Raw genomic sequence first — 17,455 nt, 5'->3', positions numbered from 1 at the left:
TCCCTATCTCTGTTCTTCTTTCTTTTTTCTTTTCTGTCGCTGTACTGTCTATGCGTCTTTTCTGTATTACCTCTTTGCGGTTGCTTTGTGGCAAGTGGGGAGGATACGTTTTATATATTTGTCTCTATGCCCTCCTTTAACCTGGAACAGCAGGTATTCTAGGACAGGTTAAATGAGAAAGCAGGTGTGTGTCAGATTTCTGTCATCTTATCCCTCTGAAGACTTACGTTGTTTCTTTTCTGGTGTCACTGCATGTGCACACAGAAGAACACACACACACACGCCATTATGACTGCTTTTTGAAAATAAATTACATCTCGCTGATGTTAATAAACACCTTTATTTTCTGTTCATGTTCATCATTTAAGTTACTCCAGTGTTTGTCTGAGTGCATGTTTCCATCTCTGTGTTACTCAGCATTCATGTGTGTTTTTGTGCTCGTGAGCACGTGAGACTTGTGTCAGGCTGATGAATGGCTTCTGCTGCCAGTGTGAAAGCACAATACCGTTGGCTACAGATGGGGCAGCAGAAAGGATGAAGCGAGGCCGGTTAGGAAGCAGATTGAAAGCAGATAGAAATGACAGAAAAAAGTATTTGTGATTTAAAATTCAAAACCCAATTCCCAAGAAAGTAAGAACACGACCTACAAATGCAAAACAAAGTTTGATGACACACCTAAACCTTTACATTGAGCAAAATGAGAGGATTTTGTTGCTTTCATCAACACACTAAATAACAACAGAAGTGGGTTGTTAGTCTATTTAGCGGACATTAACCAATGTAGAAATGTATGCCTATAGAAACATATGCCTGTGCCTTTTTGGGGTTTTTTGTGTGATCCAGATCTGTTCCTTTAAAAATGCCTGGTGCATCATCAGGAGTGGAAACAGGCTATGGTGACGATGGACTGTTAAGTAGCTAAGGTTTTTCACACATCTACAATAACGAAGTAAGTTAAACATGGAAAGTTGCAGTAATTATTATCAGTTTTCAGATGATAAAAAAATTCTGGTCAGAAGCTAATAAATAAAGGTTTATTTAAATTAGCAACGAATCCCAGACTGACTTTGAACTCAACTTTTTGAAAGTAGGACAAGGTGATTCAGTGCATTCAATCTTGTGATGATACGTGTATGCACATATATAAACATATTGTGCTGTTACATGTGATGGTGGGATTTCTTAACACTTCAGAAATGGCAGCGTCTCCAATGTGTATTTATGAGTGTGTGCGCTCACATTCCTATGTGTACATGCTGAGAGGCAAGCCTGTGGTTAGGTTACATCTCCCTGCAGCGCAGCAGAACAGTGTCTTGTTGCGTCACACTGAGTCTGTTAATAACAGGCTAAACCACAAAGGCCATCCGCTGCTCTATTTCTCATCCTCGAGCAGTACAGTGATTAAGCAGCAGTGATGCATTAAGCGGGTTTATGTTGTGATGTTGATGAACAGTACATCGAGCTTGTGTGTTTTTGTTTTTTTTTTCTGGACAAATGTAAACATGAAACTGATTAAGGGTTGACTTCATGCTGTGGCTTTTTACTGGGGAAATTTAAAGAACTTGGAGTATGAATTTTAGAATGTGATGTATATTGTATAACATATGTCAGTGTTATGCATATATAACTGGACTAAGCTGTGTTGTTTAATACTGTGTGCAGTCAGCCACCCCTGACTCCATCCCCCCAGCTCTCACAGCGTGCAACATCCTTGCCACAGGAATTTAATTGCTCTGTAAACAAGCCTTTTGTTTTGTTCTGTACTGTTTGCTCATGCACACAAAATGTAATAAAAGCCTCAGTCCTGTCGTGAAAGCAGAAGAATGTCATTTCAGAACACAACAAATCACTGATTTAATGTGGACTGACAGGAAAAAAGCTGCATGCAGACCTGGACGCAGTGCTGCATATGTATTATCTCCATGAAAGGACCGACTGACTTAGGATACAGTGTAGACAGGAAATGGAATAGTCATAGATTCATAGTGTAATGACCACATTATCATATCATTTATCTATCGCTGCAGCTATATAATGCTTGTCTTGTGATTGTGGGGTGTGTTTAGTAATCAGTCTCTTTTTTTCTCTTCTCTCTAGACATACGAGCGCCAGTACAGAATGCCTGAGCAGAAAGAAGGAGGCCTGCTGCAACTACTGGGAGATCACACTCCACCCAAACACCAGCTTCGTGGCTCCCTCCTTCCCGCACACACGCTCTCTCTCACACAGCAAACACAACAAGCTCTCATGCAACCATTCCAGCAACAACACCAAATCACTTCAGACCGGATTACAACTGCAGCACCATCTGCAACCGCAGCAAATCCAGCAGATTTCAAGGCATCCAGAGAACGGTCAGGGACGAGTAAGAAAAGTTTGCTTGATTCCACTCAACCTTTCTTACGAACTGCATCACAAAGCCCCTCACCTCAGCGATCCTTAACTCCAGACCTGCAGTTGCCAGTGGTTACCGATGCCAGTATTCTTAACCTGACCTCTCTGAGCAGGTACTGTTCATTTACTCTTTCTTTCATGTGTCAAAGAAGTCCTGCAAATATTGCATGCAATAATGAGATAAATAAATGCCTTATAAAATAATTAAAATAACAAAAAATACTTTTTCCATTTACTTAAGTATATCTTAATGAACACATGAATAGCAAATATTAGCACTAGCTTTGTTTTAATACTCCTTTTTCATGTTTTATACAACTCTACAGGGGTAGAGGTTTACAAGAGGTCAGCGAACAGCTTTTTGGGAACATCAAGAGGAAGTATGGCAGGAAGGACTCCCAGAGGATGCTCAGCAACCCCCACTGTGCTGATTCACCATGGGGTAGACAGGCAGAGAAAGGACCAGAGAGCCCATCAAATTTAGAGGAGAGGCAGAAGTACAGGCACGAGGAGACCACGGAACAGTTTCATGAAGAAAGAGAGGAAAGAAAAAAAGAGGAAGGAGATCAAGCGATTTCTGTGAAGAGAGTAGATGAAGAAGACCGGGGAATGCACACGATTACAGAGGAGCTAAAAGGAAGAAAGAGGCGAAGACGGCCTTCTTTTGATGAGTCATTTTCTGTTGATGAGGAATCGCAGCTACGACAAGAATCTGACACCACAGAACAACAGCAGCCACGGCCCCCAGAACTCAAAGTAGCACATAAGATGGAATCTTACAAAAATGATCACACAAGTCAATTTAATATTAGTAGAGCAAGGGCAGAAAAAGTAGACAAATGTGATAAAAGAGAAAAGGGGGAGAGGGCAGACAGGGCTGAACGAGAAGAGGTGGTTACAAACAGACCTGACTCTGAGACAGCTGTGAGTGCTAACAGAATAAAAAAGAAGCCGGTGGGTCGACCTAAAGTCAGCACAGAAATCTTTAAACACAAAGAAGCTTCACACAACTTGATTAACAAACCCACGCTTAATGCGAACCCCAGACTCCCTAGTCCCAATCCCAGCTTGAAGGGCAACATCAGTCCTAGCCTCAGCCCAAAATCCAGAGTTAACATAAGCCCGAGTCCCAGTCCTAAGTCTAGGTTTACCCTTAGCCCAAGTCCAAGAGTTAATGTCAGCCCTAGTCCAAGCCCTAAATCCAGAATAAACATCAGCCCTAGTCTGAGCCCTAAACCTAGACTAGCCCTAAGTCCAAGTTCCAGCCACAGCACTAGCTCTACAGCAAGTTGCAGCAGACCATCCAAGGCCTTTGACAGGTGGTCCTACCTGAAAGCTAAAAGCTATGCCAGTCTCACATCACTCCAGAGAGAAAACCGGAGTAGCCCATCCACCCTAACAGACCCACCTTCAGCCTTTCCCATCACCCCCTCAAGCCCTCTCTACACCAACACTGACAGCCTGACTGTCCACACACCCATTAAGAGAAAACGGGGACGACCCAAGAAGCAGCCACTGCTAACTGTGGAGACCATCCACGAGGGCACCTCAACATCTCCACCAAGCCCTCTTTCACAAGAAACATCAGCAGAACTAAACAGCAGGACAAAAACACACACCCTAGCACAAATGGCATCCACACCCACCAGTGCAAATTCAAACAGTCTGAAACTAAAGCAGGGTCGAGGCTGTTCCCGGCCAGTCAATAAGATAAGGCTTGGAAAAATGCAGAGCATCCTAAATGAGATCCTCTCAAGTTCTAGTCAGAATGGCAGTCTGCCTCTGAAGTCCCCGTCAGCCCCAGTCACTTCAGCGATGAGTGCCATGGCCTCTACCATTGAGGCACGGCTGGGAAAACAGATAAATGTTAGCAAGAGAGGAACAATCTACATTGGTAAGAAGAGAGGGCGAAAACCAAGAGCAGAAACCCAAAGCTGCAACAAAACCATGTCCGTCTCATCAGCCAGTCTGTATGAGAGCCCTGTAGTGCCTTCTAACACCTTGTCTCCTAGCTCTATGGCTCCATCTGTAAGAACCACACACTCTGACTCCACTATGCCCAGTTTGCAACCCATCTCAGCCCTGCCTTCTAAGCCAGCAAGCAGAGGTTTCCTCTCTGGAGGGTGGAAACTGTCTCCTCCTCGCCTCCTGGCAAACTCACCTTCTCACCTATCTGAGGTGGCGTCAGTAAAGGAGGTAACCCTGTCTCCCATCAGTGAGTCCCACAGTGAGGAAACAATTCCCAGTGACAGTGGGATTGGAACAGACAATAACAGCACCTCAGACCAAACTGAGAAGGGTCCAGCCTCTCGGCGCAGGTATAGCAAATTACCACCACACCTCTGTAGGTTTGTAAGTGTTTACAAAAGTGGATTGTGAATGTAATATTTGATGCTGTTGTCCTGCAGGTATTCCTTTGATCCATGTGGGTTCGAGGCCGTGGAGGCAGCGCCTCTAGACACGTCAAATAGGAGCACTAAAGCCCGCTGTGAACGACAGGTCACTGCAGTTGACAACTTGTTGTCACTGGAGAAAAGACAAAAGCATCATCGGCGGAAGAGGAAGTGCCTACAGACACGGGATCATCTCCACTTTCTTGTTGAGTTTGAAGAGGTAAGAAACGATACAAGAAATTTTAGAGATTAACTGAGTAACCTTGGCCTTAACATTTCCTTTCTTTAACTTCACTCTAGGTCGTTGTGAAGTTCAAGCAGCTACGAGTGTCCCACAGACGACCAGCATGTTACCCCCAGCACCTATATCCCTCCATTTTCCGCCTCAACTTCCACCATTACTACCCAGTTACCTATGACTCCTATGCTTGTAACTCTGGCTCATACCTACGCAGGAGTGCCGAGCTAAAAGCTAAGAGGAGACGTGGTCGTCCAGCCAAAGCCAACGAGCCAATAACATCGAAGCTGCCTTTTGTTCAAGGATTTAGTTATCCACTGGCAGGAGGAAATTTCTATGCATCACCCTATGCGATGCCTTATGCATCTCCACTGAGTCTGGGCTACTTCCCTCCTGCTCCTCCATTTTACCTGCCCCACCACTCCCTAGGACCTGCACCTCCATCTCCCTTCATGAGGCCAGCTGTCCCTCCTCCCAAATCTTTCCACTCCAGTGGACACTCCAAGCTCCAGGCAGGGCCAAAGCTTCGGACCGCTAGTGGATCACTCCAGGGACCCTCCGTGAGAGGAGAGGGCCTTGGCTCAATGAGCAGTGTAGGTGGGATTGCAGGGGTACACCTTCATAAGAGGAAGCATAAGCACAAACACAAGCACAAAGATGAACCTCTCCTTTCAGCAGTGGACAGAAAGGACTTGGGTGGGCTCTTCAGTGGGGCCAAGACCATTGCTCGTCTCAGTATGTTGAGCGACAGGAGGGAATTGTCCAGTCAGGGCCCTTCAAAACATCTGGAGAAGCAAAGAGGCATTGGAAGAGGCTCAAGCCTAGGATCCAGCATAGAGATGTTTGAGCCAGACCAGCTGTCCACACACTCTCTCTCTGACAGCCAGTTACACACAAGACAGACTGTACAGCCTATAAACAGCTTAATGAGTGGCTATGCTAGCCAATCACAGCAGTTGGAGTCAGCTCCAGATCCCCTTTTGGGGTCACAAGAGGACGAGTGTAGTGGAAGAGGCAGGAAAACGAGGCTCGCTGTGTTTGGAGATCAGGGCTTGATGTCATTCCAAACTACTAGGCAGGAGCCAGGACAGATGAACCGGTGCTCCAGCCCCCCCCTTACTGGTAAGAACCTCTAACAATAGGATTACCTGTTTAACCTTTAACCCTTTGTATTTACAAGTTTATCTCTTTCCTTTAACCATGACAGTGAGATTTTTTTTCCCTGAACAGCAGCATGATAAAACACTGCATATTTGGATGATGTGGAAAAGAATTGGAGATTGTCCAAAATGGACCAGCACCTGTTCCATCCTTGTTTTGACATTAACAGTGTACTTAAGGCAGTGGCAAATTGAAAGACTTTTGAGAACCCAATAACATGTATACTTTTATCTGTACAAACCACTGCATGAGTTGCTGCCACCTAGTGACTGGAAACTTGTTATTATTCAAGCATTACAGCAGTCGTACACTTATGCCTAGCGTGCCATATTCCATTGGAATCCCCTCATGCCCCACCCAGCACCTCATCGCAACCACCCCGGGGGAGCCAGCCCCACTATTTGAGAAGTACTGATTGAAGGGAAGATTTACTATAGTCAGAACAGTAAAGGCAAAACGCAGTTCACCTGTTGAAAGCTAATTACTGTAACCACAAGCAGGAAGTTTTCTGTCATCATTAACAGAAGTTGATCTTCTGGTACATTAGCTTTGATTGCCAAACAGTCATTTACTGTAAAATAATGTAAAAACAGGAAGAGGAACGTTTTGTATAAAGAGATAAAGCCAAAACCAGAAGCAATGTCCACCAAACAGAAGAGAAAAAAAAAAAAAAAACAATATTGGAAAGATCTTTGACACGTTTAAAAAATGTGGTTTCTCTCACAGCAGGACAATGCCTGGCCTCGTTCTGTACAAATTCTAACTTTGTAGATGGTCTGGTGGTTCTGACTGTCAAGATCTGTTGTAGGTTCTGACTGTCAAGGTCTGAAAGGTCTCATGTAAGGAGAGTCAGAGGCAGTGACTATTAACTCGACAATATCGACTATTGTTTAAGTTTCTCAGATCTTTTATACAACAAGAATGGGTTAAAACCTGCAAAAATTGTTCATTTGAATAAAAGGCGTCAATTAAAATCTTACTTACTAGTAGAATGTGAAAACACATTTGGATGGTGCAGCAGGTTCAATTAGTAGGTGGAACAAAACTGAAAAATAAAAACACTAAGTGTTAATGTTTTGTTAAGAAAAAAGTACATACTTTTTGGAAACAGAGTTTTTAATTGGTCTTTTCAGTTTTGGTGGGTTTAATTTTTACCTGCGTAGAGTATTCAAATGTTTTTAATAAAGTTGTTATCCAGTATATTATCCAGAACAAAATTTAAAAATAAAAAAGTAAAGCCAAGGTTTTTGCACCAAATGAATGTTGAATGTGAATATTTTGGTACATTTTGTATTCTGCTGTCTCTGAGCACATCTGGCTGGGGGGATAGAGAGAACGTAATGCATGGATGGAGACGACTATAATTCACCAATCTCTCTCTTTCTCTCCCTCCCTCTTCCCCCTCTCCCTCACTTCCTCCTCTCCTGCCAATGCCTTTGCCAGAGATATATTATTCACACAGTGTGATTTATTTTCTACAGACATGCCATAAAAGGCCCTTGCCTGTGTTAAAAGAGTTGGCTGGCAGCCAGGCGTTTAATGACTGGGGCCTAGTCCACTGGCGGGGTGGAGAAGCCAGGGGCTCAGTTCGAATCTCCCTTTGCCCCCGCCCCCCCAAACACTACCGCCACCCCATGGGATCCAGGAGGGATGACTCATATACACAATCTCACCCCCACACCTACCCTCCGCCCCCCAAGCCTTCTCACAATCCTGCCTTCCACTCTCTCCCTCTAGGACTGTCATACCTTTGCTACCTACAGCGTCCTTCCCTCTCCCCCATGTGCTGCTTCTGCAGTTTTTGCCATTGCTTCCCTTGCTTTTGCTGTCTCCCACAGCATCCATCCGTGTGCACACTTCCCTGATCCCCTCACCCCTGCCTCCCCTCCCCCTTCTCACTATCTCTTTTCCCGTCTTCCCATTTCTCTTTTCTGCTTTGACTCCCCTCCCCCTCGTTTTCCCCAGTTCTCCCCTCCCTCCCCCACTCCCTCTGCTCCCTCCTCTAGCATGACTTACTGCTTCACTTCACGGCTTTAGTCCAATTAAAACATCGGCACACATGCATGCTGCAGAACCCTGCACTATCCCTGCATATGCAGTCACATGGCAGCATTGACACACGCTAATGAGCACGGATATACAGAAATACATAAACACAGAGGCACACACTAATCTACCAACTAATAGAAATACCACATTATTGATTATTTTTTGTGTAAGAGACTAAGTGTATCTTTATACATCTATTTTTTACATTTTTGTTTTCTTTCTGTCATGACTTGTCCAAACATTCCCCATACACTCCTTAATGCTGATAAACACTACCACCAAATGATACACATTAGGGGTGACTTCTCTGCAGTGGCAGTGCAGAAGTGAGCATGTATTTGTTCGTTGTACAGCGACTTCCTATTCCCCTGAGGAACAGGTCCTCGGTGCTATACAGCCCCTCACACTGCTGAAGGTCATCGGTTTTATGTTCTGTGTGTGCAGCTCATAAATTTCTGTTACTTTGTAGTGTGTATGTGTGTGTAGGCACAAGTGTGTGCGCATGAGTGTTCTTGTGTGCACTTTTGTTCAGCTCATAAACTACTGCTACTTAGCGGGTTCCGCATTAGACTAATTTGAATGTCTGCCTTGAATACCAGAGCAACAATGGAGGAAGTTACTCCCTGGGTTTGAGAGAGAAGGTAGTCAGACCCCGATTTATCCAGTAACGATGAAGAGGGCTGTACAACTGCAGCATTAAAAAACATCAAACTAAAAAATCGAACTGTTAAAATGTCTCAGCATAAACTATTTACTGTTTGATTTCTATATCCCAGTGCCAGGTAGCCACATGGTGCACAGGTGGTTAGTGTGCTTGCTTTACAACAAGATCACCAATTTGGGACCTGGTGGTAGCTGATGGTTTTCTCTCTCCAGTCCAAACTTGCAGGATTAGCTCAGGTGGACACACTAAGTTGACCACAGGTGTATAACTGTCCAGGGTTTACCCCTCCCTTGCTGTGATTGGCTCCAGCTATCAAGAGACACTAACATAGTGTGGAAAAAGTGTGAATTACAACTTTTACCTAGGACAGTGGAAGCATCACCTACTGAAGTTTTTTTTTTTGACCAACCAAACCAAATAAATACAGACAGGAATGATTCATGTGGATTGTGGTAAGATTATGGTTATGCAGAACAGATTTTCATTATGATGTGATTGCAAATGGTGAAAGCAATCACAAGCAACTGTTTCTTTAGTAAGCCCATGGGTCATATGTTTAAAACTTCAGTTTTAGCTGACTTTTTATTTGTTTAAAACTATTTTACTGACTTCTGTATGGTTTGATGCAGACATCAATGTTCCTTCAAAGGAAGTTTTTAGAATTTTACCACCCCTATCCAAGCTGCTGCAAGTACAAGTACCTTCGTTTGTGCTTCTTCAGCTTATTTCCAATTTGATTTCAGATTTTTAAAATAGGTCGTATTAAACTAGTTTTAGTACAGAATAACATTGAAAGTGTTGGAAAAGTTTGCCTTTGTCTTTTAAAGCCAGAAAAATATTTCACTTAAACTGTCAGGGAGGAATAAATGACAAATTGTGAAAGCTTGTGTTGATGATCCCCTTAGATTGAAAAACTGAAGTAAGAGAGTGTTGAATAATGAATCTCATTATAATAAACTGTCAAGATGCATGAGCTATGTTGAATATGTGCTGCTTAAGGTCCACATATTTTCAGAGCCGTGAACAAATATCATCATTAATGCAAATCATTGCAAATTTCTGAAGATTTACTGGAGTAAAATTATAGATTATCCCTAAGTGTATAGAAATGGCATACTTAAGGCTGAATCTGTTATTTTTGGATTTAAAATGTGTGCATCAATTTGGATGCATTACTCATAATTGTGTCAGGTAGCTAAAACTCAGAGCTGTTGTGCTTTAACACTCCCATTGAAGTGAACCGCTGCACTCCATTAGCAGGAATCTGGAGAAAATAAAGAAAATGGAGGGGGAATCCAGAAATAGGAGTTAAAGCTGGAAAAAGGAGACCAAGCATGTTGTATGCACACCGCCTAGGGACTGGTGGCTGATTGTGCTTTTCCTCCATTTTGGCAGTGGCTGAGTCTTAGCTCTGGGAACGGTGCCCAGGCAGAGAGGAGGGGGCTGCAGGGCCTAGAAATGGGACAGAGATGGGAAACAAAATTAATGACAGAGACAAACCAAGACCAGGAAGAGAGTTCTGAAATGGAGAAGGAAAAAGGTGGTGAAGTAATACTAGTTTAATTGAAAAATAGAGAGTAGCATTCTCCCACCCATGAAGAGGAGAGAGGGAAGATAGAAGGAGTGTGATGGAGAAAGAGGTGAAAAAGAAAGGACGGGACAGCAGGCAAAGGGCAAAGTGCCAGTTAACCACTGTGAATGAAACAATGTGGCTCTAGTTTCTTACACTCAGTCTCTCTGGACTGCCAAATCCATTATTTGTGCATGTTGTGCAATGTGCATGTGAATGTATACATGTGTGTTCTTGTGTGTGTGTGTGTTTGGCATTTTAGCAGCCTGGGCTGCAGATGCACAGGGTTGTTATTGTGTGGCACCATATTAAATGGTTAAAGGAGACATTTTTGTGGGTTTCCTGCCAGGAGAATGGGATCTCCTTCTCTCCTTTCTCAGAGACAATTACAGGACAGGATATGTTCTTCTGGCTCAGCTGGGCTTTAAGAGGTTTACATGAATATGTCAAAATTAGCAGGAAGCTCTTGAAGCAAAAAAAAGATTCTCTGCATGAGCCTAATTGGCACGATGTCTTTTGTAGATTTTTCAAGGTTCCTCATTTTTCACGAAAACTCCTTTCTGTTCATTGACTGCTCCTTTTTTACCTCGCTATGACCAGCCACACTTACGCTTGTGCACTCTTATCTCCTAGGTGAACCAAGCAAACGGAGGTTCAAACGTCGGGAGGTGGAACAGATTCAGAAGGATGTCAGGAGGATGCATTCACTGAACTTCGAGCACGTGCAGAAGATCCTGCGCACCAAGCGACTCCAGCGACAAGCTAAAACGGGAAATAACGTCATTAAGAGACGACCCGGGCGGCCCCGGAAACAACCCTTAGAGGAGTCAGAGCCAACAAACAAGAGGGAGGAGGCTCATGTTGAAGGCCTGAGTTTGGACATGTTGGCCAGTAAGAGAGGCGATGGAAGGACTCTGGGGATGCCTGTCCTGGAGAGGTGTGATGACCTGTCAGGACTGCAGACCCTCAGGCCGAACCTGGCCCGCGAGTCTTTGGATTTGTCCAATCACGATTCTATCTCGGCAACCATTGAGAAAGTTGTGCATCAGGCACGGTCGGTGACTCCACTGGCCAAAGGAGGGAAACGCAGAGGCAGGGGCCACAGCATGGACGAGTTATGGGCCCCCTCCAGTCAGTAGTCGCAAGAGAGCAGCAGTGCTGTGAACAAAACCAGTGCTGCTGCAGGCCTACAAGATGCAGTGCCCTTAATTGTGACACATCTGAGCACTTTGGACTTGTTTCTTCTCTCTGATGTGTTGGAAAGACTGTAGTGGCTCAGTTGGAGCTGAAGTAGAAGGAGGGAACACTTAAAGGGGCATTAGTCTATTGGATTTCCCCACCAGAGGATGAGCCTTTCTAGGGTTTAGTAGACTTTGATCTAAATGGCACTATACAGTACTATTTGATAAAAGTACGTGGTACTTCTAATAGTGTAGGGTAATATGTGACTCTTTACGTATCTGATACAGTGATGTGTACGGTACTTTACTTTCATACTGTATCTACAATGTGGCTCTAGCCACGTATTTACCAGCAAGGGGATGGGAAATGATTGATATAAAACTGTGCAGCTCTGTTTATTTTTTGCCTTTCTGGGGAACCCTGTCAAAGATGTGGAAAAATACAGCAGTATTCAAGCCACCTTACCTAATTACTTGCCCTCGTTGTTTTTCCTACCCTGTTCTCCTGCTCAGAGCCCTTTCATAGATCCTGGCAGTTCCCAACTCCCCTGATCCTTGTCCCTGCTTGACTTTCACCAATTCTTTCACCAACTCTTTAGCCGTCCCTGGCTCCCGCAGCTCACCTCCATCTTCCTTTGTCTCATCTTCTTCTACCAATCATGTTTTACATCTCCCATTGCTTGTGTTCCCTGCTGTCTTGTGTTTTTTTCCCCTGCCTGCTTAGGCTTGTTTTGGGCAGTTACAAAAAGGCAATACTGTGGATGAGACTGTCCCAGACTGTACATAGGAAACAAGTTCCACTGTTGCCTGCCTGCCTGTACATTGAAGAAGCAGCTCATAGACATCTACTGACGCACAGTATGTGGAAGTAGAATTGTTGTACCATAGACAATGAAAGTTGTGTATTATTTTATTACCAAAAAGAGAGGTGGGTGTGACTCAAGACAAGGTTGTTTTCAGACAGAAAGAACCACATGTATTCATTCATTCATTGTTAAAGTCATTATTTTTTTATATGCAGGAAGCATTGCATAGAGAAGAAATATCAGGTGTATTTTTGAAAAACCTTAAAATTGGTTTTAATGCACTATGAAAAAAACAAAAAAAACAAAACATAACACTTGCATCAATCAAATGCAGCACTTACATGCTTGTTCCAGCCTTATTTTTTGGCCTTTGATGGTGTGGATATCCATTCCAGTGAGCATGCATCATTTTAATCAATTTGTATATGCAGGCTGCGCAGCCAAACGCGTCAAACCCAAGTCCCAGTCTGAATCTTAATTGAACCATTCAGCAGAAGTGGGCTCTCAGTCAGTTTTTTTTTTTAAAGCTGATCCCAGTCCATTCCTGTAACATAGATTTAACATTTGCCTGGAAACATTTTCAGGGCATAACTCCAGTATTACGGTGTAGAAACCAAAGTCAGAGTATTAAGTGTACTGATGTCTCATTTGAAATATTCTGAATCTAACTTTGACAAACTCTACATTGGATTCTACAAAAACAATTCCTATGTGTAGCTGTCTCTGAATCATTCTGTTTATATGTTAAACATTTGTTGAACTCTTGTCTCCAGTATATGTGGCTTTGGTCTGTATTTTCTCAAACAAGTGTTTTGGAACATAAGCAATGGATCAGCTTTTTTTTCTTTTTAGGAGTTTCAGTTTTTTTAAGTCGATTCAGACTCTCATTTACAGCAGTTAAATTTGTGCCTTATGTTTCTCTCACCAATTTACAGTTAACCAGAGAAATATCAAATGGCAAAGTCTGCCTTAGAAATTTGAACCATATTTCAAAGCCCATGATTGTTCATATGACCCATGTGTCTGTCTACACAATCCTGAATCCTGAATCCTTTTCCCTTTCAGAGGGACGTCTCGATCAGATTATTCAGGGTCCCAGTTAAACTCTGTAATTCAAACATTTAAAACCAGTAAAACCAACCACTTCATATCTTGTCAGGTTCTACAGGAAGAAGGCAGTAACTGAAACCTACAACTTTATTCTCTTACAAATATTACTGAGGTGTGTTGTGCCACGCCACTCTGCTCTCCTGCTGCTCCTCTGTCCCTAATATTGTACCACACTGCAGTTAAAATAACTCCTGCTGCCCCCATGTCTGGTGTCTCCTAATGGGCCAGTTTACGTTGCATAGCACTTGTTATCATGTTTCGAGCATTATTAGAGGCAAAAGGAAAAAAACAATCCCCAAACCTCAGCTGTGAACAATTTATGACTATGTCATATAGTCTGTGTCCGAAACTGCTCCCTACATTCTACATAGCGCATTATATAGAGGACACACCATTGTATAGTGGTGTCCAAATGTATAGTGAGTGAAGTCGTCCACTATATAGGTCACTCAATAAATCCCACAATGCACAGCAAAATCTTTGGATGTACTTAGCAATATATCCCATCATTTAATGCAGTCGTGACGACATCGCACAGAGAGGAACATCTGTCCGTTTTGAATTGTTCGACATTAATTGCGTATTTAACTCTGCGCCGGAACCGTTTTTCATTTGACCGATGAGTCCACTATAAAATGCGCTATATATAATTCCCTATATTGAAACTGACAGCATGCTTAGATTACGTATTGTGTTTAGAGCAGTTGGTGTCAAAACATTCATATTTTTGGACAATTCATAGATGAAAAATTTGAAGAAACCTTCAGGATCGGGACACCCTTATGTTTTTTTCCATAGTCAGCATCCTCTGTCACTGGGCACTGATCAGTTCACTCGGCTAATGTTTTTATCATTCTAACTAAATGAAAGGGCTGGGCTTTACTAAGACAGTACTGTGTTAGACACACATCATACACTGCCTACATGCTGCTTCACCACAGTAGTAGGAAACACAAATGGCCACTGTATCAATATAATAACCATCCAGCTGTATTGATCATGTCCTAGATACACTGTATAATTGAAGATCTCTTACTCTGCCTGGGGTAGAACCACTTAAATACATCATTTGAACAGGTTCTGGATCAGAGGAGCTCAGCATGGGAACCACATTATCCTCCATTGTTGTTTGCTATGCATCAGGCCACGCCTGGCAATGACCTTAAAAGGAATTTCTGTCCTGAGTCCACCCTTCAACAAAGACAAAAATAAGTGGTCTTTTTTTCTGAAAAAAAAAAAAAAAAGAAGAATTCATGTAACAAGAATTGTGAATAATACCAGTAATAATTTGTAATAAGTTTGTGCAGAAAGTGACTATCATTTCATCAAAAACTATAGTTACTGCAGTTTTTTTGCAGTACAGCCTTAACCAGATGTAAAACAACAGTATTAACGTGTTTGTTGTAAATAGTGTTAGAATGTCCATCCTGCATGGATTACCAGTTGGGCCTCATCAATGCTGGGACTGTCTCCTAAAAACCACAGCGGACCCTGTCTTTCTGTAAAGACTGCTCAAGACCCAAGAAAACCCACCAGATTCTACAGCACATTGTTTCTATGAATTCCACTCTGTTTAATAATACAGGAAGCGGAAATAATTTGCCTTACCCCACCTTTTCACAATTTTTGATTTTACAAACCCCACTGAAGTGCATTCGACCAAAAATAGAAAAATCTCTACTGACTTGCAGCAGTTTTGCCTGCAGCCAATACAGTAACGTGAATAACAAGAAGCAGAAGGTTGTGTGTGCGGTGTTTGGGGAGTTCTCTGAGGAAACAGCCAAAAATACAGTCGTCCTAATGCTAATGTGGTTTACCTTTTTTCGGCAGGTGACCTTGAGCAGGTCTGCAGTCTGTTGTAGTGAAAAACCAGGTTTAGGTATGTGATACATAAGGTGTCGAGAAACTAAACACTTGGCAGCTTACTCCTTCATACTGTGGTTGGTCAGTGGTCTCTGATGTATAAGTTCAAGAGCCCAGGTGTTTTGTGTCCTGTCTGTCTCTCCTACCAGCCAATGCTCCGGTGCCTTTTAACACTGACAAGTATTGTCCAAATCCAGAGCTTTCATTTTACACAGAGACTGCACAGAGAATGTGGCTGTGGTTGGGGTTCAAGGTCACTGTTGTAATGCATTGTATTTAGCAGCCAATCTGGACCAGCGGCCACAGGAGGCCCCTCCAAACACTGATGTAGGGATTGTTTACGTTGCTTCTGGTGCCAGCTTCAAGAGCAGTGCAGCAGTGTTTGACCCTAAACCAGACCAGTTCCCACAGCACCAAGGATGAGATGTTATGGCACCTAAGGTTCGATCACCTTCCTCTGATTCTTTGTAGCATTCTATAATGTATGAGATGTCCTACAAATGATGTGAGAGGCGGTGTGTGTAAGACGGTCTCATAAATGTACATGCAGTCATCCTAGCAGCGTATTTTACACTTATAAGCTATAATGTTGTTCACAGCTGACAAGTGCATATGAAACATTGCATTAAGAAAACCAATAAATGTACTTTTACAGAGCACAAAGTGAGCTCTTCTAACAGTGTGGGCATATTTTAGTTTGTATACATAGTGTATTTGAACCTTTTTCTACAGTGGGTTTCCTTTATCTGCATGTTCAACTTGACTGTATGCATAAATATTTTAGACACAAAAAAAAGTTGAATTTCAATTGGATTTGGAGCAAGACTTGTATATTGTTTGATATGTTTCTTTTTGTAATGAATTTTTTAATTCATGAAGCATTTTTGTACATTGTATGAATATTAAAAAAAATGCAAATATTTGACATATAGAGTAAATACTAGATGTGCATGCATATGCATATATCCTTCACGGTATGTATGTGTCAATGTACACATATATTTTGTATTTAAAATTACAGATATATGTCTTAAGCACATATATACATGCAATATATATGTATATCCATGTCCGCTGGCATGCTTTAGGTCATGTTTTTCTGCCATGATCTTGTAGGTTTATTTTTATTTTTTTTTTTTGTTTATTGTTTTTTTATTATTATTATTATTATTATTATTTCTTTTCTCTGAAAGAAAAGCTCATTCGGTTGCTAACCTTCTGTTGGCTGGCTACGTTGAGCACTTATTAAGAAGAACTACAGTTGAAGTTGTTCATGTTATCCATTGTGTGAAATAATAAATGACTTTATTGACAGCTGAATGTGGCACGTTTGATAGTCACTTGTGTGTAAGTCCTACTGCACCTAGTCGTACAAAGAAATTCTTAATCTTTGTCCTTATACTTGTTGGAGTAAGAGTGTTTTTTGAACAGAGCTCGTAGCTCCATCTAAAGTGAATTATTATTGTCACTGTGACACAGCACACAACCAAATGTGATCTCTGCTTTAACCCATCACCAAAGTCAACAGTGGACAGCTTTAAGCGCCCGGGGAGCAGAAATCTTCCAGATCTAAGTCCGCTTCCTTAACCACCAAGCTACCACTGCGCCAACCATCTATCTCTTCCCCCCCTATAGGGGGTGCTGTGGACATCATGTTCCCTGACCTTAGTTAGCAGGCCACAACAGGTACAACATTCCTGTTTCAGTAAAATCAAAACTACTGTGCGAGCATCTTCTAGAGCAGGGGTGCCCACACTTTTTTTCGGCTTGGGAGCTACTTTTCAAATGACTGGGGTAAAGTGATCTACCTACATTTAAAAACTATAAATATATATATTTACTACTTTGATTAAATGGCTGTAGTTGTATGGCACAATACCGTCTGACTCAATACCTCTATGGTCCTTACTTGAGACCTAGTGATTAGCATCTTAAAATAGAATTAAATCCATCATTTTTATTTAGTTCTTGTTTCTGTAAATGTAAGTGCTCAGGATTCTTTGAGATCTACTGGTAGATCCTGATC

General features: G+C 42.3%; 1 protein-coding gene across 1 annotated transcript in view; it reads left to right on the top strand.

The window, feature by feature from the left end:
• Positions 1–16,746, top strand: part of setbp1 (SET binding protein 1) — a 43,562-nt gene extending 26,816 nt beyond the window's left edge. Inside the window, exons 3-7 of the mRNA XM_017043100.2 lie at positions 2,098–2,507; positions 2,721–4,712; positions 4,803–5,007; positions 5,088–6,147; positions 11,103–16,746. Coding sequence (XP_016898589.1) covers positions 2,098–2,507; positions 2,721–4,712; positions 4,803–5,007; positions 5,088–6,147; positions 11,103–11,608 — 4,173 coding nt within the window. The 3' untranslated portion in view covers positions 11,609–16,746. The remainder of the gene's footprint in view (positions 1–2,097; positions 2,508–2,720; positions 4,713–4,802; positions 5,008–5,087; positions 6,148–11,102) is intronic.
• The last annotated feature ends 709 nt before the right edge of the window (positions 16,747–17,455 follow it).

The sequence above is a fragment of the Cynoglossus semilaevis genome, chromosome Z, assembly GCF_000523025.1.
Source record: "Cynoglossus semilaevis isolate Cse_v1.0 chromosome Z, Cse_v1.0, whole genome shotgun sequence".
Classification (NCBI taxonomy): domain Eukaryota; kingdom Metazoa; phylum Chordata; class Actinopteri; order Pleuronectiformes; family Cynoglossidae; genus Cynoglossus; species Cynoglossus semilaevis.
The sequence above is the reverse complement of the archived record's forward strand: the minus strand, read 5'-3'. Positions and strand labels throughout refer to the sequence as shown.